The 24,829-nt window shown below is 44.1% G+C and overlaps 1 protein-coding gene across 1 annotated transcript in view; it reads left to right on the top strand.

The window, feature by feature from the left end:
• The first annotated feature begins 718 nt into the window (after positions 1–718).
• LOC123995458 (steroid hormone receptor ERR2-like) overlaps positions 719–24,829 on the top strand; it is a 110,950-nt gene continuing 86,839 nt past the window's right edge. Inside the window, exon 1 of the mRNA XM_046299088.1 lies at positions 719–1,006. Within this exon, the coding sequence (XP_046155044.1) occupies positions 963–1,006 (44 nt within the window). The 5' untranslated portion in view covers positions 719–962. The remainder of the gene's footprint in view (positions 1,007–24,829) is intronic.

Raw genomic sequence — 24,829 nt, 5'->3', positions numbered from 1 at the left:
CAACCCCGTTGGCCGCTGTAAGGCCGGCCCCCTCCCAGCCAGCCAACAGCAGCTGTTCTCTACCCCCCCCCCTGTCTTAAAGAGCCTCTGTCCCTGTTATGGAGACTTTCTCATTGACTACCTCAGTCTTACTGCTCTCATACTCTCACTGTTGCTCTCTCTCCGTATTCCTGTTGTATCCTTTTCCTCTCATCTGTCATTTGCACTCTTTCTTCCCCACCATCTGTCTCTCTCTCTCTCTCTGTTTCCTCTCTCTCTCTCTGTCTCTCTCTCTCTCTGTTTCCTCTCTCTCTCTGTCTCTCTCTCTCTCTGTTTCCTCTCTCTCTCCGTCTCTCTCTCTCTCTGTTTCCTCTCTCTCTCTGTTTCCTCTCTCTTTCTCTCCTTTCTTTCTTTCTTTCTTTCTTTCTCTCTTCTCTTCTCTTCTTTTCTCTCCTTTCTTTCTTTCTTTCTTTCTTTCTTTCTTTCTTTCTTTCTCTCTCTCTCTCTCTCTCTCTCTCTCTCTCTCTCTCTCTGTTTCCTCTCTCTGTTTTCTCTCTCTCTCTCTCTCTCTCTCTCTCTCTCTCTCTCTCTCTCTCTCTCTCTCTCTCTCTCTCTCTCTCTCTCTCTCTCTCTCAGCTCTCTCTCTCCAGCTCTCTCTCTCTCTCTCTCTCTCTCTGTTTCCTCTCTCTCTCTCTCTCTCTCTCTCTCTCTCTCTCTCTCTCTCTCTCTCTCTCTCTCTCTCTCTCTCTCTCTCTCTTTCTCTGTTTCCTCTCTCTGTCATCCTCCTCTGACACTCAAACACATACACACCCAACCTGCGGTACTGTACCTGTGAGTAGCGCAGTGTGTTTGGCCGAGCCAGAGGTGTTTTTCTAGTGAGGAGCAGGACAAGACAGGACAGAGGCGCTGATAGACTGACGGACTGATCACAGGAAGTGATGAGGATGAACTGACTCTTTCTGGAATGCTAAAGCTGGACTGTGATGGATGTTCCTGAGCGGTGTGTCCCCATCTGTTATCAGGACCAGTAGGTGCAGCACTCTTTTCTCTCTCTTTTCTCTTGTTCTCTCTATATATATATATATTATCAATTCACCCTTTGTTTCTCTATTTTTGTTTTGAAGAAATTGAAAGCAGTGAGTTTTTGACGTTTAAATGTTAAATCACTTTTTTTCCTCACAGTGGACAAAGTTATCTATCTCTATATTTCTGCTCTGACATTCTGCACGTTTTATCAGAGAGACAATTTGCTGTATATATTTATTTATTCTTGCTGCCGAACCAATTGAGAGTGAAAGGCTGTCCGGCTGACCGCACAGTGCAAAAGGAGAACCTTACCTAGCCTTGGCAGGAGGGGTGTTGGGGAGTCCAGGGCCGATCGTCCCACCACTCTCTTCATTAGGACCACTAGATTACCGGAATGACAGCCAGACAACCACTTTCCAGCTCTGCCTGCAGCCGTTTTACCAAAACAATTTTACCAAACCGCTACCCAAGTACTGTAAAATGATGTGTATGTGTGTGGTGGTATGTGTGTGTGAGTGTGTGTGAGTGTGTGTGTGTGTGTATAATTGTTAATGTACCAGAAGAGTGTGTCTACTGTAAATAGGCAATAAATATTGCTATGGTTCAGGATAAATTCGAGTTCATCTTATTTATGTTCATAAAAATGTGAATAAAAAGGGCGGTTTAATACAAAGCTCGCGTGAAAGTCGGTGGTTGTTTTTGTCTTTAGCACCGAACACAGCTGATTCAAATAATCAACTAATTATCAAGCGTTGATAAAGCGAAATGTGCAACGTTGCCTCAGCGTCCCGAGGACCGAGTTTGGGAAATGTAGTCCTGTAGCAATTGTTTATTCAAATCATCAAAACAGTAGCATTTGTCAGGCGTCCTGGAGATACATTTCTTTATGTATAATTCATTTGAAAAACAGTCATATATTTCACAGTTAAACAATTGGTCTTCATTTTAGTCTTTAGTGAGTAACTGTCAAAAAAAAACATTTTAATCTCCATTTTAATTAAAGTGTTAATTAATCAAAAATGTTGCCGGAAAAAAATAGCAAATGATAATAAGAAAACTCAACCATTTAAATTGTGTACGAGACACGGATGATCCCAAACTGTACAATACATTCTAACCTTTGCATGTCTAGAGAGAAGCCATTAAATTGACTTATTTAACTCCTTACAACTAATTATAACTCATTAACAAACGCAATAAAATCAGACTGGAGTGGTAGAAGATCACGCAGATTATCTACATAAACTAATGATAACCTAGACATGTCTGAAAGAGATTATAACTAATGATAACCTAGACACGTCTGAAACAGATTATAACTAATGATAACCTAGACATGTCTGAAACAGATTATAACTAATGATAACCTAGACACGTCTGAAACAGATTATAACTAATGATAACCTAGACATGTCTGAAACAGATTATAACTAATGATAACCTAGACATGTCTGAAACAGATTATAACTAATGATAACCTAGACACGTCTGAAACAGATTATAACTAATGATAACCTAGACACGTCTGAAACAGATTATAACTAATGATAACCTAGACATGTCTGAAACAGATTATAGCTAATGATAACCTAGACGTGTCTGAAACAGATTATCTATATAACTAATGATAACCTAGACGTGTCTGAAACAGATTATAACCAATGATAACCTAGACATGTCTGAAACAGATGATCTATATAGCTAATGATAACCTAGACGTGTCTAGAGATGCTTTTCCATTTAACTCATTGAAGTCATTCGTTCTGGAGAGGAGCAGCTTCAGTATAATCAATCAAATGTATTTTATAAAGCCCTTTTTTTTTACATCAGCTGATGTCACAAAGTGCTTATAGAGAAACCCAGTCTAAAAAAAACTCCCTAAACAGCAAGCAGTGCAGATACAGAAGCACGGTGGCTAGGAAGAAACCTCTCCGTAGTCATGGCATCCAGGGAACACTTTCCAGGATACTGTAGATAGACTGTAGTGACTCAGACCCTGTCTGTTCTGCCCTCTACCTGCTTTCAAAGACATACTGACACTGAAACTATCTACGTTGTAGATTTTTTTTAAAATAATACATTCAGAATAAATTAAGAATATAAATATATATTTTCAAATAAAGAAAACCTCTTGAATGAGTAGGTGTGTCCAAACTTTTGACTGGTACTATATATATGAAGAGTTTATTTCCAAAACGCTATAAATATTTTTATAATTGCTAAACATTTAGTTATTTGTTACATTTGACAGAGTAAAACGTAACAATACTGCGTATTTCTCTGAGGGACGCAGATATATGACAAAAATATGATTATTTATCTCTCTGAATAGAAACCATCAAGTATATATATATATATATATATATATAGTTTTATTTAATTCCAAACTGCTATATATCCAATTTGTAAGTCGCTCTGGATAAGAGCGTCTGCTAAATGACTTAAATGTAAATGTAAATCTATAAAAACTACACAAGAAACTCCTTCCAACTATAAAAACCTACACAAGAAACTCCTTCCAACTATAAAAACCTACACAAGAAACTCCTTCCAACTATAAAAACCTACACAAGAAACTCCTTCCAACTATAAAAACCTACACAAGAAACTCCTTCCAACTATTAAAAATTACACAATAAACTCCTTCCAACTATAAAAATTACACAATAAACTCCTTCCAACTATAAAAATTACACAATAAACTCCTTCCAACTATCGATTATATAATATATATATATCGATATATAATCTATCGATTTTCAGAAATTGATAAATTAGCTTTTACTGTTTAAAGAAATTCTGAAAGAGATTGTTGTGTTTTTTTCACTATCTTAAGCATGGCATGGGGTTTGTTCACAAATACACAACATATTATTATATTATTATTATATTATTATATTATTATTATATTATTATATTATATATTTGTTTCAAATCTATCGCCTGATGGTTTCTATTCAGAGAGTCAAATAATCCTATTTTTGTCATATATCTGCCTCCCTCTCAGAGAAATACGCAGTACGGCTACGTTTTACACTATCAAATGTAACAAATAACTAAATGTTTATCAATTATTTCTGAATAATATATATATATATATATATATAGCGTTTTGGAAATAAACTCTTCATATATACAGTACCAGTACCAATGTTTGGACTATTGTTTTATTATTACTATGTTCTACATTGTAAAATAATAGTGAAGACATCAAAACTATGAAGAAATAACACATATGGAGTCATGTAGTAACCAAAAAAAGTAAAATCCATCCAAATATATTTTATTTTAGCCACCCTTTGCCTTGATGACACCTCGTAGATACTTGGTTATTTACTGTCATTCAAACACCGTAATGATTTATCTTTTTCAGAACGGTTTTATCCATATTCGAAGAAAGTCATTTTACTTAACATATATGAACAGGCTACACCACAACATTTGTATATACTGTATCTATACTTTAAATACTTTATATTTTATACATACTTTATTGCTGAAATGAACGGTTGAACTTTTGATGAACTTTTTGATCACATGGGTTTATTAAGTTTGTAAAAAAATAAATAAGTCATTTAGCTTCAGTACTTTGTTAGACCACGGAGTAATGCATAATCGGATTACTGTAGGTAGCTAAGTGAGTGATTACAATGTACCTCTGTGTTACACAGTCCTTACGACTCCTACACCTGTTTGCTCTTCGTTTAATGAAACCACTGAAAATCAATTGTGGCTTAACAGTTTAAGTTGTGTGTATGTTTTACCTGTTTTGGAGTGTACTTTGGTTGCAATTGTCACAGATTAGCTTTTATTTATTGGCTATACCAATAGTTTGCAATTATAAAATGCTGTGAAACTCATTCAGCAGTTGTAGAAACATAACTATTGGTCTACCCTGTTTAATATAGTAAATACTACAGTAATCTCTTCATAAACACTATACTAAATACTACAATATAATACAGTCTGCAAAAACACAGACATTACCCTGTTTAATATAATAAATACTACAGTAATGTCTTCAGAAACACTATACTAAATACTACAATATACTACAGTCTGCAAAAACACAGACTGTTTAATATTCCATTTAGAAAAGAAGCCTGCTCGTAAGACAGACATTTTAATTGAATTCTGCATAAAAGTACAAATATAATTCAAATGATAAAAAAATACAAAAATAACATGATCACCTGGTCATGTATTTTTACGACCTAAAATGTAATGACTTTATATGCTCTGTTATGCAAATCTATAGAATCATACTAACAGTGATGTTAAGTGTGTTGCTATTAGCATAAATATGAGCGGCTACTGCTGAAGCTCCCACTTGAAACTGAGGGCAGGTGTGCGTGTGTTTGTGGATGATTGATGGACAGACAAACGTGTGGTATTGAGTTTGTCCCTATTTGTTGTGGGACAGTATCTAATCCTCAGCCTCTGTCCCTGTTTGTTGTGGGACAGTATCTAATCCCCGGCCTCTGTCCCTGTTTGTTGTGGGACAATATCTAATCCTCGGCCTCTGTTTCTATTTGTTGTGGGACAGTATCTAATCCTCAGCCTCTGTCCCTGTTTGTTGTGGGACAGTATCTAATCCCCGGCCTCTGTTTCTATTTGTTGTGGGACAATATCTAATCCTCTGCCTCTGTTTCTATTTGTTGTGGGACAGTATCTAATCCTCAGCCTCTGTCCCTGTTTGTTGTGGGACAATATCTAATCCCTGGCCTCTGTCCCTGTTTGTTGTGGGACAAAACCTGATCCCCGGCCTCTGTCCCTGTTTGTTGTGGGACAAAACCTAATCCCTGGCCTCTGTCCCTGTTTGTTGTGGGACAAAACCTAATCCCTGGCCTCTGTCCCTGTTTGTTGTGGGACAAATCCTGATCCCCGGCCTCTGTCCCTGTTTGTTGTGGGACAAAACCTAATCCCTGGCCTCTGTCCCTGTTTGTTGTGGGACAAAACCTGATCCCCGGCCTCTGTCCCTGTTTGTTGTGGGACAAAACCTGATCCCCGGCCTCTGTCCCTGTTTGTTGTGGGACAAAACCTGATCCCCGGCCTCTGTCCCTGTTTGTTGTGGGACAAAACCTGATCCCCGCCTCTGTCCCTGTTTGTTGTGGGACAAAACCTGATCCACGGCCTCTGTCCCTGTTTGTTGTGGGACAAAACCTGATCCCCGGCCTCTGTCCCTGTTTGTTGTGGGACAAAACCTGATCCCCGGCCTCTGTCCCTGTCTGTTGCAGCAGAATTAGATATGTCAACAATAGTACATGGCATGGACAGGACATGTGTTTGTGGCGGCAGGTAGCCTAGTGGTTAGAGTGTTGGGCTAGAAATTGAAAGGTTGCTGGATCGAATCCCTGAGCTGACAAGCTAAAAACAAATCTGTCGTTCTGACCCTGAACAAGGTAGTTAACCCATTGCTCCCTGGTAGGCCGTCATTGTAAATAAGAATTTGTTCTTAACTAACTTGCTTAGTTAAATAAAAAATATTGTCTGTTGCAGGGCCAACCAACCTGGTTAAATGCAGTTTGTGCTTGTTTACGTGAAATTATTTGAACACCTTAAGGCACCTTCGACTGACATCTTCTATCTTTAGAGACCGAAGAATGAACCGGCAAAGTGCCAACCTGGTGTTTGTTTACGTTGCTTTGGAATTCCAGACATGTGAATGTGTTGCTGAGTATAACAGTAGGTGGTTGGTCCTGTCTCCTGAGGTTTAACTAAACCAGCTCCAGTCTCCTGAGGTTTAACTGAACCAGCTCCAGTCTTTAGTAGGTGGTTGGTCCTGTCTCCTGAGGTTTAACTAAACCAGCTCCAGTCTTTAGTAGGTGGTTGGTCCTGTCTCCTGAGGTTTAACTAAACCAGCTCCAGTCTTTAGTAGGTGGTTGGTCCTGTCTCCTGAGGTTTAACTAAACCAGCTCCAGTCTTTAGTAGGTGGTTGGTCCTGTCTCCTGAGGTTTAAACTAAACCAGCTCCAGTCTTTAGTAGGTGGTTGGTCCTGTCTCCTGAGGTTTAACTAAACCAGCTCCAGTCTTTAGTAGGTGGTTGGTCCTGTCTCCTGAGGTTTAACTGAACCAGCTCCAGTCTTTAGTAGGTGGTTGGTACTGTCTCCTGAGGTTTAACTGAACCAGCTCCAGTCTTTAGTAGGTGGTTGGTCCTGTCTCCTGAGGTTTAACTGAACCAGCTCCAGTCTTTAGTAGGTGGTTGGTCCTGTCTCCTGAGGTTTAACTAAACCAGCTCCAGTCTTTAGTAGGTGGTTGGTCCTGTCTCCTGAGGTTTAACTAAACCAGCTCCAGTCTCCTGAGGTTTAAACTAAACCAGCTCCAGTCTTTAGTAGGTGGTTGGTCCTGTCTCCTGAGGTTTAACTAAACCAGCTCCAGTCTTTAGTAGGTGGTTGGTCCTGTCTCCTGAGGTTTAACTAAACCAGCTCCAGTCTTTGGTAGGTGGTTGGTCCTGTCTCCTGAGGTTTAACTAAACCAGCTCCAGTCTTTAGTAGGTGGTTGGTCCTGTCTCCTGAGGTTTAACTAAACCAGCTCCAGTCTTTAGTAGGTGGTTGGTCCTGTCTCCTGAGGTTTAACTGAACCAGCTCCAGTCTTTAGTAGGTGGTTGGTCCTGTCTCCTGAGGTTTAACTAAACCAGCTCCAGTCTTTAGTAGGTGGTTGGTCCTGTCTCCTGAGGTTTAACTAAACCAGCTCCAGTCTCCTGAGGTTTAAACTAAACCAGCTCCAGTCTTTAGTAGGTGGTTGGTCCTGTCTCCTGAGGTTTAACTAAACCAGCTCCAGTCTTTAGTAGGTGGTGGTCCTTTAGTCCTGTCTGAGGTTTAACTAAACCAGCTCCAGTCTTTAGTAGGTGGTTGGTCCTGTCTCCTGAGGTTTAACTAAACCAGCTCCAGTCTTTAGTAGGTGGTTGGTCCTGTCTCCTGAGGTTTAACTGAACCAGCTCCAGTCTTTAGTAGGTGGTTGGTCCTGTCTCCTGAGGTTTAACTAAACCAGCTCCAGTCTTTAGTAGGTGGTTGGTCCTGTCTCCTGAGGTTTAACTAAACCAGCTCCAGTCTTTAGTAGGTGGTTGGTCCTGTCTCCTGAGGTTTAACTGAACCAGCTCCAGTCTTTAGTAGGTGGTTGGTCCTGTCTCCTGAGGTTTAACTAAACCAGCTCCAGTCTTTAGTAGGTGGTTGGTCCTGTCTCCTGAGGTTTAACTAAACCAGCTCCAGTCTTTAGTAGGTGGTTGGTCCTGTCTCCTGAGGTTTAATTAAACCAGCTCCAGTCTTTAGTAGGTGGTTGGTCCTGTCTCCTGAGGTTTAACTGAACCAGCTCCAGCTCAGTCTTTAGTAGGTGGTTGGTCCTGTCTCCTGAGGTTTAACTAAACCAGCTCCAGTCTTTAGTAGGTGGTTGGTCCTGTCTCCTGAGGTTTAACTAAACCAGCTCCAGTCTTTAGTAGGTGGTTGGTCCTGTCTCCTGAGGTTTAACTGAACCAGCTCCAGTCTTTAGTAGGTGGTTGGTCCTGTCTCCTGAGGTTTAACTGAACCAGCTCCAGTCTTTAGTAGGTGGTTGGTCCTGTCTCCTGAGGTTTAACTAAACCAGCTCCAGTCTTTAGTAGGTGGTTGGTCCTGTCTCCTGAGGTTTAACTAAACCAGCTCCAGTCTTTAGTAGGTGGTTGGTCCTGTCTCCTGAGGTTTAACTAAACCAGCTCCAGTCTTTAGTAGGTGGTTGGTCCTGTCTCCTGAGGTTTAACTAAACCAGCTCCAGTCTTTAGTAGGTGGTTGGTCCTGTCTCCTGAGGTTTAACTAAACCAGCTCCAGTCTTTAGTAGGTGGTTGGTCCTGTCTCCTGAGGTTTAACTGAACCAGCTCCAGTCTTTAGTAGGTGGTTGGTCCTGTCTCCTGAGGTTTAACTAAACCAGCTCCAGTCTTTAGTAGGTGGTTGGTCCTGTCTCCTGAGGTTTAACTAAACCAGCTCCAGTCTTTAGTAGGTGGTTGGTCCTGTCTCCTGAGGTTTAACTAAACCAGCTCCAGTCTTTAGTAGGTGGTTGGTCCTGTCTCCTGAGGTTTAACTGAACCAGCTCCAGTCTTTAGTAGGTGGTTGGTCCTGTCTCCTGAGGTTTAACTAAACCAGCTCCAGTCTTTAGTAGGTGGTTGGTCCTGTCTCCTGAGGTTTAACTAAACCAGCTCCAGTCTTTAGTAGGTGGTTGGTCCTGTCTCCTGAGGTTTAACTAAACCAGCTCCAGTCTTTAGTAGGTGGTTGGTCCTGTCTCCTGAGGTTTAACTGAACCAGCTCCAGTCTTTAGTAGGTGGTTGGTCCTGTCTCCTGAGGTTTAACTAAACCAGCTCCAGTCTTTAGTAGGTGGTTGGTCCTGTCTCCTGAGGTTTAACTAAACCAGCTCCAGTCTTTAGTAGGTGATTGGTCCTGTCTCCTGAGGTTTAACTGAACCAGCTCCAGTCTTTAGTAGGTGGTCGGTCCTGTCTCCTGAGGTTTAACTAAACCAGCTCCAGTCTTTAGTAGGTGGTTGGTCCTGTCTCCTGAGGTTTAACTGAACCAGCTCCAGTCTTTAGTAGGTGGTTGGTCCTGTCTCCTGAGGTTTAACTGAACCAGCTCCAGTCTTTAGTAGGTGGTTGGTCCTGTCTCCTGAGGTTTAACTAAACCAGCTCCAGTCTTTAGTAGGTGGTTGGTCCTGTCTCCTGAGGTTTAACTAAACCAGCTCCAGTCTTTAGTAGGTGGTTGGTCCTGTCTCCTGAGGTTTAACTAAACCAGCTCCAGTCTTTAGTAGGTGGTTGGTCCTGTCTCCTGAGGTTTAACTGAACCAGCTCCAGTCTTTAGTAGGTGTTGGTCCTGTCTCCTGAGGTTTGGTCCTGTCTCCTGAGGTTTAACTGAACCAGCTCCAGTCTTTAGTAGGTGGTTGGTCCTGTCTCCTGAGGTTTAACTAAACCAGCTCCAGTCTTTAGTAGGTGGTTGGTCCTGTCTCCTGAGGTTTAACTAAACCAGCTCCAGTCTTTAGTAGGTGGTTGGTCCTGTCTCCTGAGGTTTAACTAAACCAGCTCCAGTCTTTAGTAGGTGACCCTATAAAGGGTCATCCTGGGACAACCTGGTAAAAAACAAATTGTATAGTAAAATACAAACTATATTTAGTGTTCATATGCCTGTTCAAACTAAGTAAATAACATAAGATTATGTGTCATGTTTTCTCTGTCTGTTTTAATAGAGAGAGAAAGAATTTAATTTCGGCCAAATATCAATCATCAAAGTTGCTTGTTTGTGAGAAGAAAAGGTATCTCGTTGCCCAGGTTACCCAAACAGGAAATGACATTTAAGAAGACTGTATGTGCAGCTGCAACCTACAGTATGCAGCATTCGTGCAAACACTGACTAAATCTGTCTCTGTGAGGGCTTCACCAGAGAGGTGAGGTCAGCTCAGGGGGGGGGTTTGGTTCTTAGAATACATTGGTTTAACCCCAAGAGGATTCTGGGATTGTGGCTCGGACCACCGGCCGATTAGCCTGGTGCAAGAGGTCCTGTTAGTAATGCCCTCCTCTCACGCTATACCTCCTTCCGACAGGGGATCAGAATACACACACACAATGTATGACTCCACCCACCCACACACGCCTGGACACACCGACACACACACACGCACACACACGCACACACACACACACACACACACACACACACACACACACACACACACACACACACACACACACACACACACACACACACACACACACTCCATGGACTATGAATGAAACATATTGTTAGTAATTCACTATGAATTGTAATGCATACATGTATGTATTGTACAGTAGGTGTGTCAGCACATGTCTGACCTCCTGTTTATGTTGTTCATCACAAATTGTTTGTCGCACATTTTCCATCAGCGTTGTGAACCTTGCAACACATTCTCTGGTTCTCTCTGTCCCTCCCTGTGTCCCCAAACAGGTTTCCTTACATCCCAGACAAACAGTCAGCAGTGTAGCGAGCTGCGGTCACAGACACACACACGGGCGGGACTGGAGACTCACACACTGACCTGATAAGTCATGTTAGCGACAGCAAGTCAAACAGCCTCATGACCGTGAGATAGAAACTCCTGACGGCGTCCAGTAGAGGAAAGATAAAGTTGACACCTGTTACTTTCCTTTTATTTTTATTGAACCGATACATAGAGACAATGAGAGAGGATGACAGACAGAGAGAGGATGACAGACAGAGAGAGGATGACAGACAGAGAGAGGATGACAGACAGAGAGAGGATGACAGACAGATAGAGAGAGGATGACAGATAGAGGATGACAGACAGAGAGAGGATGACAGACAGAGAGAGGATGACAGATAGATAGAGGATGACAGATAGAGAGAGAGAGGATGACAGATAGAGAGAGAGAGGATGACAGATAGAGAGAGGATGACAGACAGAGAGAGGATGACAGACAGAGAGAGGATGACAGACAGATAGAGAGAGGATGACAGATAGAGAGAGGATGACAGATAGAGAGAGGATGACAGGCAGAGTGAGGATGACAGATAGAGAGAGGATGACAGACAGAGAGAGGATGACAGACAGAGAGAGAGACAGAGGATGACAGACAGACAGAGGATGACAGACAGACAGAGGATGACAGACAGAGAGAGGATGACAGATAGAGAGAGGATGACAGATAGAGAGAGGATGACAAACAGATAGCGAGAGGATGACAGACAGAGAGAGGATGACAGACATACAGATTGAGAAACAGATAGAGGATGACAGAGAGAGGATGACAGACAGAGAGAGGATCACAGATAGAGAGAGGATGACAGATAGAGAGAGGATGACAGACAGAGAAAGGATGACAGACAGAGAGAGGATTACAGATAGAGAGGATGACAGACAGATAGAGAGAGGATGACAGATAGAGAGGATGACAGACAGATAGAGAGGATGACAGATAGAGAGGATGACAGATAGAGAGAGGATGACAGACAGAGAGAGGATGACAGACAGAGAGAGGATGACAGACAGAGAGAGGATGACAGATAGAGAGAGGATGACAGATAGAGGATGACAGACAGAGAGAGGATGACAGATAGATAGAGGATGACAGATAGATAGAGGATGACAGATAGAGAGAGGATGACAGACAGAGAGAGGATGACAGACAGAGAGAGGATGACAGATAGATAGAGAGAGGATGACAGATAGATAGAGAGAGGATGACAGATAGAGAGAGGATGACAGATAGAGAGAGGATGACAGGCAGAGTGAGGATGACAGATAGAGAGAGGATGACAGACAGAGAGAGAGACAGAGGATGACAGACAGACAGAGGATGACAGACAGAGAGAGGATGACAGATAGAGAGAGGATGACAGATAGAGAGAGGATGACAAACAGATAGCGAGAGGATGACAGACAGAGAGAGGATGACAGACATACAGATTGAGAAACAGATAGAGGATGACAGAGAGAGGATGACAGACAGAGAGAGGATCACAGATAGAGAGAGGATGACAGATAGAGAGAGGATGACAGACAGAGAGAGGATGACAGACAGAGAGAGGATGACAGACAGAGAGAGGATGACAGACAGAGAGAGGATGACAGATAGAGAGAGGATGACAGATAGAGAGAGGATGACAGACAGAGAGAGGATGACAGACAGAGAGAGGATGACAGACAGAGAGAGGATGACAGACAGAGAGAGAGACAGAGGATGACAGACAGACAGAGGATGACAGACAGAGAGAGGATGACAGACAGACAGAGAGAGACAGACAGATGACAGATAGAGAGAGAGGATGACAGATAGAGAGAGAGATGACAAACAGATAGAGAGAGGATGACAGACAGAGAGAGGATGACAGACAGAGAGATGATGACAGACAGAGAGAGGATGACAGACAGAGAGAGGATGACAGATAGAGAGAGGATGACAAACAGATAGAGAGAGGATGACAGATAGAGAGAGGATGACAGATAGATAGAGAGAGGATGACAGATAGATAGAGAGAGGAGGACAGATAGAGAGAGGATGACAGACAGATAGAGAGAGGATGACAGACAGAGAGAGAGAGGATGACAGATAGAGAGGGATGACAGATAGAGAGAGGATGACAGATAGAGAGAGGATGACAGATAGAGAGGATGACAGACAGAGAGAGGAGGACAGATAGAGAGAGGATTACAGATAGAGAGGATGACAGACAGATAGAGAGGATGACAGATAGAGAGGATGACAGACAGATAGAGAGGATGACAGATAGAGAGGATGACAGACAGAGAGAGGATGACAGACAGAGAGAGGATGACAGACAGAGAGAGGATGACAGACAGAGAGAGGATGACAGATAGAGAGGATGACAGATAGAGAGAGGATGTGTCAAAGGGCAGTAGGCTACATTCAAAGCCAACACTGTAGACATGGTGCCGTGTCAGATCGCTGGACTACCCCCTGTCACACCTGTTATAGTCTTGAGGCAAAAACAAACATGAGATGTAGTTCAGAACACTATCGACATACATGAGGGGATGACAGATACGTTGTATAATTTCAAATCCAAAGCGCTGCAGGAGAAACAAAACGTGTCACTTTCCCAATACATGGAGCTCACTGTGACCATACTGGAGGATTGTTAAAACATTGCAGCGCACAAGACTAAAATCAGACCGTTTTGTGATTTGAGCTTCATTTTTTCTCAGTAATTCCCCATGACAAAATGACAGGTGAAAATGTCTAGTTGCTATAATAATATGCAATAACAAAAACAGAAACAGTTGCATACTAATCACGATATTACAATAAATGATCAGATGTCTCTGTAGCAGTGTGATAATCCATTCTATTGGAGATGTATTAAAGTGCAGTGTTGGGTTCTTTCTCCTTGTCGTTACGATATATTTGAAATGGATCTGTCTCAGATATAATGTGTTAGTTCTGGATTAATTCTGGACACATCGGTAATGTGACGGGAAGAATCCAAAACAAAATCAATAGCTCCATGGTATTAAATTCATTCCTTGTATGTTTTCCTACCCACCTCTTTAAATTAAAGGAGAAGTTAGAGAGAGGATGACAGATAGAGAGAGGATGACAAACAGATAGAGAGAGGATGACAGACAGAGAGAGGATGACAGACAGAGAGAGGATGACAGACAGAGAGAGGATGACAGATAGAGAGAGGATGACAGAGAGGGGATGACAGATAGAGAGAGGATGACAGATAGAGAGGGGATGACAGATAGAGAGAGGATGACAGATAGAGAGGATGACAGACAGATAGAGAGAGAATGACAGATAGAGAGAGAGAGACAGATAGAGAGGGGATGACAGATAGAGAGAGAAAATGACAGATAGAGTCAGGATGACAGATAGAGAGGGGATGACAGATAGAGAGGGGATGACAGATATAGAGAGGATGACAGATAGAGAGAATGACAGAAAGAGAGGGGATGACAGATAGAGAGAGGATGACAGATAGAGAGGGGATGACAGATAGAGAGGGGATGACAGATAGAGAGAGGATGACAGATAGAGAGAGGATGACAGATAGAGAGGGGATGACAGATAGAGAGGGGATGACAGATATAGAGAGGATGACAGATAGGGAGAATGACAGATAGAGAGGGGATGACAGATAGAGAGAGGATGACAGATAGAGAGAGGATGACAGATAGAGAGAGGATGACAGATAGAGAGGGGATGACAGATATAGAGAGGATGACAGATAGAGAGAATGACAGATAGAGAGGGGATGACAGATAGAGAGAGGATGACAGATAGAGAGGGGATGACAGATAGAGAGGATGACAGATAGAGAGAATGACAGATAGAGAGGGGATGACAGATAGAGAGAGGATGACAAACCCATACGTACAATGTATGCACACATGACTGTAAGTCGCTTTGGATAAAATGGCATATATGCTAAATGGCATATTTATTAAAATTATATTATTTCCCCTAGTTAACATGTTGCCCCCCCCACCTCCATTATTTCCCCTAGTTAACATGTTGCCCCCCCACCTCCATTATTTCCCCTAGTTAACATGTTGCCCCCCACCTCCATTATTTCCCCTAGTTAACATGTTGCCCCCCACCTCCATTATTTCCCTAGTTAACATGTTGCCCCCCACCTCCATTATTTCCCCTAGTTAACATGTTGCCCCCCACCTCCATTATTTCCCCTAGTTAACATGTTGCCCCCCACCTCCATTATTTCCCCTAGTTAACATGTTGCCCCCCCACCTCCATTATTTCCCTAGTTAACATGTTGCCCCCCCACCTCCATTATTTCCCATAGTTAACATGTTGCCCCCCACCTCCATTATTTCCCCTAGTTAACATGTTGCCCCCCACCTCCATTATTTCCCTAGTTAACATGTTGCCCCCCACCTCCATTATTTCCCTAGTTAACATGTTGCCCCCCCACCTCCATTATTTCCCCTAGTTAACATGTTGCCCCCCCACCTCCATTATTTCCCCTAGTTAACATGTTGCCCCCCCACCTCCATTATTTCCCCTAGTTAACATGTTGCCCCCCCCACCTCCATTATTTCCCATAGTTAACATGTTGCCCCCCCACCTCCATTATTTCCCCTAGTTAACATGTTGCCCCCCCACCTCCATTATTTCCCTAGTTAACATGTTGCCCCCCACCTCCATTATTTCCCCTAGTTAACATGTTGCCCCCCACCTCCATTATTTCCCCTAGTTAACATGTTGCCCCCCCTCCTCCATTATTTCCCCTAGTTAACATGTTGCCCCCCCACCTCCATTATTTCCCCTAGTTAACATGTTGCCTCCCCCCACCTCCATTATTTCCCCTAGTTAACATGTTGCCCCCCACCTCCATTATTTCCCTAGTTAACATGTTGCCCCCCCTCCATTACCTCCATTATTTCCCCTAGTTAACATGTTGCCCCCCCCCACCTCCATTATTTCCCCTAGTTAACATGTTGCCCCCCACCTCCTCCATTATTTCCCCTAGTTAACATGTTGCCCCCCACAGATCCATTATTTCCCCTAGTTAACATGTTGCCCCCCCACCTCCATTATTTCCCTAGTTAACATGTTTCCCCCCACCTCCATTATTTCCCTAGTTAACATGTTGCCCCCCCCACCTCCATTATTTCCCCTAGTTAACATGTTGCCCCCCACCTCCATTATTTCCCCTAGTTAACATGTTGCCCCCCCCCCCACCTCCATTATTTCCCCTAGTTAACATGTTGCCCCCCACCTCCATTATTTCCCTAGTTAACATGTTTCCCCCCACCTCCATTATTTCCCCTAGTTAACATGTTGCCCCCCACCTCCATTATTTCCCTAGTTAACATGTTGCCCCCCCACCTCCATTATTTCCCCTAGTTAACATGTTGCCCCCCACCTCCATTATTTCCCCTAGTTAACATGTTGCCCCCCCCCCCACCTCCTCCATTATTTCCCCTAGTTAACATGTTGCCCCCCACCTCCATTATTTCCCCTAGTTAACATGTTGCCCCCCACCTCCATTATTTCCCCTAGTTAACATGTTGCCCCCCACCTCCATTATTTCCCCTAGTTAACATGTTGCCCCCCACCTCCATTATTTCCCCTAGTTAACATGTTGCCCCCCCACCTCCATTATTTCCCCTAGTTAACATGTTGCCCCCCCACCTCCATTATTTCCCCTAGTTAACATGTTGCCCCCCACCTCCATTATTTCCCCTAGTTAACATGTTGCCCCCCACCTCCATTATTTCCCCTAGTTAACATGTTGCCCCCCCACCTCCATTATTTCCCCTAGTTAACATGTTGCCCCCCACCTCCATTATTTCCCCTCGTTAACATGTTGCCCCCCACCTCCATTATTTCCCTAGTTAACATGTTGCCCCCCACCTCCATTATTTCCCCTAGTTAACATGTTGCTCCATTATTTCCCCTAGTTAACATGTTGCCCCCCCACCTCCATTATTTCCCCTAGTTAACATGTTGCCCCCCACCTCCATTATTTCCCCTAGTTAACATGTTGCCCCCCCACCTCCATTATTTCCCCTAGTTAACATGTTGCCCCCCCACCTCCATTATTTCCCCTAGTTAACATGTTGCCCCCCCACCTCCATTATTTCCCCTAGTTAACATGTTGCCCCCCCACCTCCATTATTTCCCCTAGTTAACATGTTGCCCCCCCACCTCCATTATTTCCCCTAGTTAACATGTTGCCCCCCCCACCTCCATTATTTCCCCTAGTTAACATGTTGCCCCCCCCACCTCCATTATTTCCCCTAGTTAACATGTTGCCCCCCCACCTCCATTATTTCCCCTAGTTAACATGTTGCCCCCCACCTCCATTATTTCCCCTAGTTAACATGTTGCCCCCCCACCTCCATTATTTCCCCTAGTTAACATGTTGCCCCCCCACCTCCATTATTTCCCCTAGTTAACATGTTGCCCCCCCCCACCTCCATTATTTCCCCTAGTTAACATGTTGCCCCCCACCTCCATTATTTCCCCTAGTTAACATGTTGCCCCCCACCTCCATTATTTCCCCTAGTTAACATGTTGCCCCCCCACCTCCATTATTTCCCCTAGTTAACATGTTGCCCCCCCCCTCCATTATTTCCCCTAGTTAACATGTTGCCCCCCCACCTCCATTATTTCCCCTAGTTAACATGTTGCCCCCCACCTCCATTATTTCCCCTAGTTAACATGTTGCCCCCCACCTCCATTATTTCCCCTAGTTAACATGTTGCCCCCCACCTCCATTATTTCCCTAGTTAACATGTTGCCCCCCCCCCACCTCCATTATTTCCCCTAGTTAACATGTTGCCCCCCCACCTCCATTATTTCCCCTAGTTAACATGTTGCCCCCCCCCTCCATTATTTCCCCTAGTTAACATGTTGCCCCCCCACCTCCATTATTTCCCATTATTTCCCCATTATTTCCCCTAGTTAACATGTTGCCCCCCCCACCTCCATTATTTCCCCTAGTTAACATGTTGCCCCCCACCTCCATTATTTCCCCTAGTTAACATGTTGCCCCCCCACCTCCATTATTTCCCCTAGTTAACATGTTGCCCCCCCACCTCCATTATTTCCCCTAGTTAACATGTTGCCCCCCCCCTCCACCTCCATTATTTCCCCTAGTTAACATGTTGCCCCCCACCCCCCCACCTCCATTATTTCCCCTAGTTAACATGTTGCCCCCCCACCTCCATTATTTCCCCTAGTTAACATGTTGCCCCCCCCCACCTCCATTATTTCCCCTAGTTAACATGTTGCCCCCCCCCACCTCCATTATTTCCCCTAGTTAACATGTTGCCCCCCCCCACCTCCATTATTTCCCCTAGTTAACATGTTGCCCCCCCACCTCCATTATTTCCCTAGTTAACATGTTGCCCCCCCACCTCCATTATTTCCCCTAGTTAACATGTTGCCCCCCCACCTCCATTATTTCCCCTAGTTAACATGTTGCCCCCCACCTCCATTATTTCCCCTAGTTAACATGTTGCCCCCCCACCTCCATTATTTCCCCTAGTTAACATGTTGCCCCCCCACCTCCATTATTTCCCCTAGTTAACATGTTGCCCCCCCCCCCCACCTCCATTATTTCCCCTAGTTAACATGTTGCCCCCCCCCCACCTCCATTATTTCCCCTAGTTAACATGTTGCCCCCCCCCCCACCTCCATTATTTCCCCTAGTTAACATGTTGCCCCCCACCTCCATTATTTCCCCTAGTTAACATGTTGCCCCCCACCTCCATTATTTCCCCTAGTTAACATGTTGCCCCCCCCTCCTCCATTATTTCCCCTAGTTAACATGTTGCCCCCCCCCACCTCCATTATTTCCCCTAGTTAACATGTTGCCCCCCACCTCCATTATTTCCCCTAGTTAACATGTTGCCCCCCCCACCTCCATTATTTCCCCTACCTCCATTATTTCCCTAGTTAACATGTTGCCCCCCCCCACCTCCATTATTTCCCCTAGTTAACATGTTGCCCCCCCACCTCCATTATTTCCCCTAGTTAACATGTTGCCCCCCCCCACCTCCATTATTTCCCCTAGTTAACATGTTGCCCCCCACCTCCATTATTTCCCCTAGTTAACATGTTGCCCCCCACCTCCATTATTTCCCCTAGTTAACATGTTGCCCCCCCCCACCTCCATTATTTCCCCTAGTTAACATGTTGCCCCCCCCCCCATTATTTCCCCTACCTCCATTATTTCCCCTAGTTAACATGTTGCCCCCCCACCTCCATTATTTCCCCTAGTTAACATGTTGCCCCCCCACCTCCATTATTTCCCCTAGTTAACATGTTGCCCCCCCCACCTCCATTATTTCCCCTAGTTAACATGTTGCCCCCCCACCTCCATTATTTCCCCTAGTTAACATGTTGCCCCCCCCCACCTCCATTATTTCCCCTAGTTAACATGTTGCCCCCCCACCTCCATTATTTCCCCTAGTTAACATGTTGCCCCCCCCACCTCCATTATTTCCCCTAGTTAACATGTTGCCCCCCCCACCTCCATTATTTCCCCTAGTTAACATGTTGCCCCCCCCTCCATTATTTCCCCTAGTTAACATGTTGCCCCCCCCTCCATTATTTCCTCCATTATTTCCCCTAGTTAACATGTTGCCCCCCCCACCTCCATTATTTCCCCTAGTTAACATGTTGCCCCCCCACCTCCATTATTTCCCCTAGTTAACATGTTGCCCCCCCACCTCCATTATTTCCCCTAGTTAACATGTTGCCCCCCATTATTTCCCCTACCTCCATTATTTCCCCTAGTTAACATGTTGCCCCCCCCCACCTCCATTATTTCCCCTAGTTAACATGTTGCCCCCCCCACCTCCATTATTTCCCCTAGTTAACATGTTGCCCCCCCGTCACTTGCTCTGACCTCCATTATTTCCCCCCGGCTAGTTAACATGTTGCCCCCCCACCTCCATTATTTCCCCTAGTTAACATGTTGCCCCCCACCTCCATTATTTCCCCTAGTTAACATGTTGCCCCCCCACCTCCATTATTTCCCCTAGTTAACATGTTGCCCCCCCACCTCCATTATTTCCCCTAGTTAACATGTTGCCCCCCACCTCCATTATTTCCCTAGTTAACATGTTGCCCCCCCCCACCTCCATTATTTCCCCTACATGTTGCCCCCCACCTCCATTATTTCCCCCTAGTTAACATGTTGCCCCCCCACCTCCATTATTTCCCCTAGTTAACATGTTGCCCCCCCACCTCCATTATTTCCCCTAGTTAACATGTTGCCCCCCCCCACCTCCATTATTTCCCCTAGTTAACATGTTGCCCCCCACCTCCATTATTTCCCCTAGTTAACATGTTGCCCCCCCCACCTCCATTATTTCCCCTAGTTAACATGTTGCCCCCCCACCTCCATTATTTCCCCTAGTTAACATGTTGCCCCCCCACCTCCATTATTTCCCCTAGTTAACATGTTGCCCCCCACCTCCATTATTTCCCCTAGTTAACATGTTGCCCCCCACCTCCATTATTTCCCCTAGTTAACATGTTGCCCCCCCACCTCCATTATTTCCCCTAGTTAACATGTTGCCCCCCCCCTCCATTATTTCCCCTAGTTAACATGTTGCCCCCCCCCCCACCTCCATTATTTCCCCTAGTTAACATGTTGCCCCCCACCTCCATTATTTCCCCTAGTTAACATGTTGCCCCCCCCCCACCTCCATTATTTCCCCTAGTTAACATGTTGCCCCCCACCTCCATTATTTCCCCTAGTTAACATGTTGCCCCCCCACCTCCATTATTTCCCCTAGTTAACATGTTGCCCCCCCTCCATTATTTCCCTAGTTAACACCTCCATTATTTCCCCTAGTTAACATGTTGCCCCCCCCCACCTCCATTATTTCCCCTAGTTAACATGTTGCCCCCCACCTCCATTATTTCCCCTAGTTAACATGTTGCCCCCCCACCTCCATTATTTCCCCTAGTTAACATGTTGCCCCCCCCCACCTCCATTATTTCCCCTAGTTAACATGTTGCCCCCCCTCCACCTCCATTATTTCCCCTAGTTAACATGTTGCCCCCCCCCCACCTCCATTATTTCCCCTAGTTAACATGTTGCCCCCCCCACCTCCATTATTTCCCCTAGTTAACATGTTGCCCCCCCCCACCTCCATTATTTCCCCTAGTTAACATGTTGCCCCCCCACCTCCATTATTTCCCCTAGTTAACATGTTGCCCCCCACCTCCATTATTTCCCCTAGTTAACATGTTGCCCCCCCACCTCCATTATTTCCCCTAGTTAACATGTTGCCCCCCCACCTCCATTATTTCCCCTAGTTAACATGTTGCCCCCCACCTCCATTATTTCCCCTAGTTAACATGTTGCCCCCCCACCTCCATTATTTCCCCTAGTTAACATGTTGCCCCCCCACCTCCATTATTTCCCCTAGTTAACATGTTGCCCCCCACCTCCATTATTTCCCCTAGTTAACATGTTGCCCCCCCCCCTACCTCCATTATTTCCCCTAGTTAACATGTTGCCCCCCACCTCCATTATTTCCCCTAGTTAACATGTTGCCCCCCCCACCTCCATTATTTCCCCTAGTTAACATGTTGCCCCCCACCTCCATTATTTCCCCTAGTTAACATGTTGCCCCCCCCCCACCTCCATTATTTCCCCTAGTTAACATGTTGTCCCCCCACCTCCATTATTTCCCCTAGTTAACATGTTGGGGAATTACCCCTGTGTAGCTCAGTTGGTAGAGCATGGCGCTTGTAACGCCAGGGTAGTGGGTTCGATCCCCGGGACCACCCATACGTAGAATGTATGCACACATGACTGTAAGTCTAAAAGCCTGCTAAATTATATTATATATTATTATTATTATTATTATATTATGTTGCCCCCCACCTCCATTATTTCCCCTAGTTAACATGTTGCCCCCCCCACCTCCATTATTTCCCCTAGTTAACATGTTGCCCCCCCACCTCCATTATTTCCCCTAGTTAACATGTTGCCCCCCCACCTCATGTTGTTCTGCTGTGGGATGTGATTGAAACAGTAGATATGGGCAGGATTGGGCCTTGGTCTGTTCTAAATGTCCCGACAGAGAGAATTAGTTAGAACAGTAGATACGGGCGGGACTGGGCCTTGGTCTGTTCTAAATGTCCCGACAGAGAGAACTAGGAATTAGAACAGTAGATACGGGCGGGACTGGGCCTTGGTCTGTTCTAAATGTCCCGACAGAGAGAACTAGGAATTAGAACAGTAGATCTTTACTGATGGACGGAGAGAGCAGGTGGTGTGTGGGGGGGGGGGTGCTGGTTTTGAGCCACCCTGTCCCGCCAGATGCAGTGTGACACGTGTATTTAATGACGTTAGCTGCTAGCTGGTCCGTGGTGCGACTGGGATACAGGACAGGACCGCTCTATGGGAGAGCGGTGGGGTGTTCCTGTCACGTGCACCAGTACAGTGAAATGCCATTCTTGCTTGAACTTACCCAACAGTGCAGCAGTAAAATGTAAATAAGTAGAACAAAACCAACCAGCAATACCAACAAGAAGGAAATAAGTATTTACCCAGGGTCAGTAGTTATACAGGGTCAGTTCCAGGGTCAGTAACTATATACCTGTAACTATTATCTGTTCCCAGTAACTATTACAGGGTCAGTAGCTATATACAGGGTCAGTAGCTATATACAGGGTCAGTAGCTATATACAGGGTCAGTAGTTATATACAGGGTCAGTAGCTATATACAGGGTCAGTAGTTATATACAGGGTCAGTAGTTATATACAGGGACAGTTCCAGGGTCAGTAGCTATATACAGGGTCAGTAGTTATATACAGGGTCAGTAGTTATATACAGGGTCAGTAGTTATATACAGGGACAGTTCCAGGGTCAGTAGCTATATACAGGGTCAGTAGCTATATACAGGGTCAGTAGTTATATACACGGTCAGTAGTTATATACAGGGTCAGTAGCTATATACAGGGTCAGTAGTTATATACAGGGTCAGTTACAGGGTCAGTAGCTATATACAGGGTCAGTAGTTATATACAGGGTCAGTAGTTATATACAGGGACAGTTCCAGGGTCAGTAGCTATATACAGGGTCAGTAGCTATATACAGGGTCAGTAGTTATATACAGGGTCAGTAGCTATATACAGGGTCAGTAGTTATATACAGGGTCAGTAGCTATATACAGGGTCAGTAGCTATATACAGGGTCAGTAGTTATATACAGGGTCAGTAGCTATATACAGGGTCAGTAGCTATATACAGGGTCAGTAGTTATATACAGGGTCAGTAGCTATATACAGGGTCAGTAGTTATATACAGGGTCAGTAGCTATATACAGGGTCAGTAGTTATATACAGGGACAGTTCCAGGGTCAGTAGCTATATACAGGGTCAGTAGTTATATACAGGGTCAGTAGTTATATACAGGGTCAGTAGTTATATACAGGTTCAGTTACAGGGTCAGTAGCTATATACAGGGTCAGTAGTTATATACAGGGTCAGTAGTTATATACAGGGACAGTTCCAGGGTCAGTAGCTATATACAGGGTCAGTAGCTATATACAGGGTCAGTAGTTATATACAGGGTCAGTAGCTATATACAGGGTCAGTAGTTATATACAGGGTCAGTAGCTATATACAGGGTCAGTAGCTATATACAGGGTCAGTAGCTATATACAGTAGTTATATACAGGGTCAGTAGCTATATACAGGGTCAGTAGTTATATACAGGGTCAGTAGCTATATACAGGGTCAGTAGCTATATACAGGGTCAGTTACAGGGTCAGTAGCTATATACAGGGTCAGTAGTTATATACAGGGTCAGTAGTTATATACAGTAGTTATATACAGGGTCAGTAGCTATATACAGGGTCAGTAGCTATATACAGGGTCAGTAGTTATATACAGTAGTTATATACAGGGTCAGTAGCTATATACAGGGTCAGTAGTTATATACAGTAGTTATATACAGGGTCAGTAGTTATATACAGTAGTTATATACAGGGTCAGTAGCTATATACAGGGTCAGTAGCTATATACAGTAGTTATATACAGGGTCAGTAGCTATATACAGGGTCAGTAGCTATATACAGTAGTTATATACAGGGTCAGTAGCTATATACAGGGTCAGTAGTTATATACAGTAGTTATATACAGGGTCAGTAGTTATATACAGTAGTTATATACAGGGTCAGTAGCTATATACAGGGTCAGTAGCTATATACAGTAGTTATATACAGGGTCAGTAGCTATATACAGGGTCAGTAGCTATATACAGGGTCAGTAGTTATATACAGTAGTTATATACATTTACATTTACATTTAAGTCATTTAGCAGACGCTCTTATCCAGAGCGACAGGGTCAGTAGCTATATACAGGGTCAGTAGTTATATACAGTAGTTATATACAGGGTCAGTAGTTATATACAGTAGTTATATACAGGGTCAGTAGTTATATACAGTAGTTATATACAGGGTCAGTAGTTATATACAGTAGTTATATACAGGGTCAGTAGCTATATACAGGGCCAGTAGTTATATACAGGGTCAGTAGTTATATACAGGGCCAGTAGTTATATACAGGGTCAGTAGTTATATACAGGGTCAGTAGTTATATACAGGGTCAGTAGTTATATACAGTAGTTATATACAGGGTCAGTAGTTATATACAGTAGCTATATACAGGGTCAGTAGCTATATACAGTAGCTATATACAGGGTCAGTAGCTATATACAGTAGCTATATACAGGGTCAGTATTTATATACAGTAGCTATATACAGGGTCAGTAGCTATATACAGTAGCTATATACAGGGTCAGTAGCTATATACAGGGTCAGTAGTTATATACAGTAGTTATATACAGGGTCAGTAGCT

This window comes from Oncorhynchus gorbuscha, linkage group LG14 (assembly GCF_021184085.1).
Source record: "Oncorhynchus gorbuscha isolate QuinsamMale2020 ecotype Even-year linkage group LG14, OgorEven_v1.0, whole genome shotgun sequence".
In the NCBI taxonomy this organism is placed as follows: Eukaryota; Metazoa; Chordata; class Actinopteri; order Salmoniformes; family Salmonidae; genus Oncorhynchus; species Oncorhynchus gorbuscha.
This window is presented reverse-complemented; position numbering and strand designations above follow the sequence as displayed.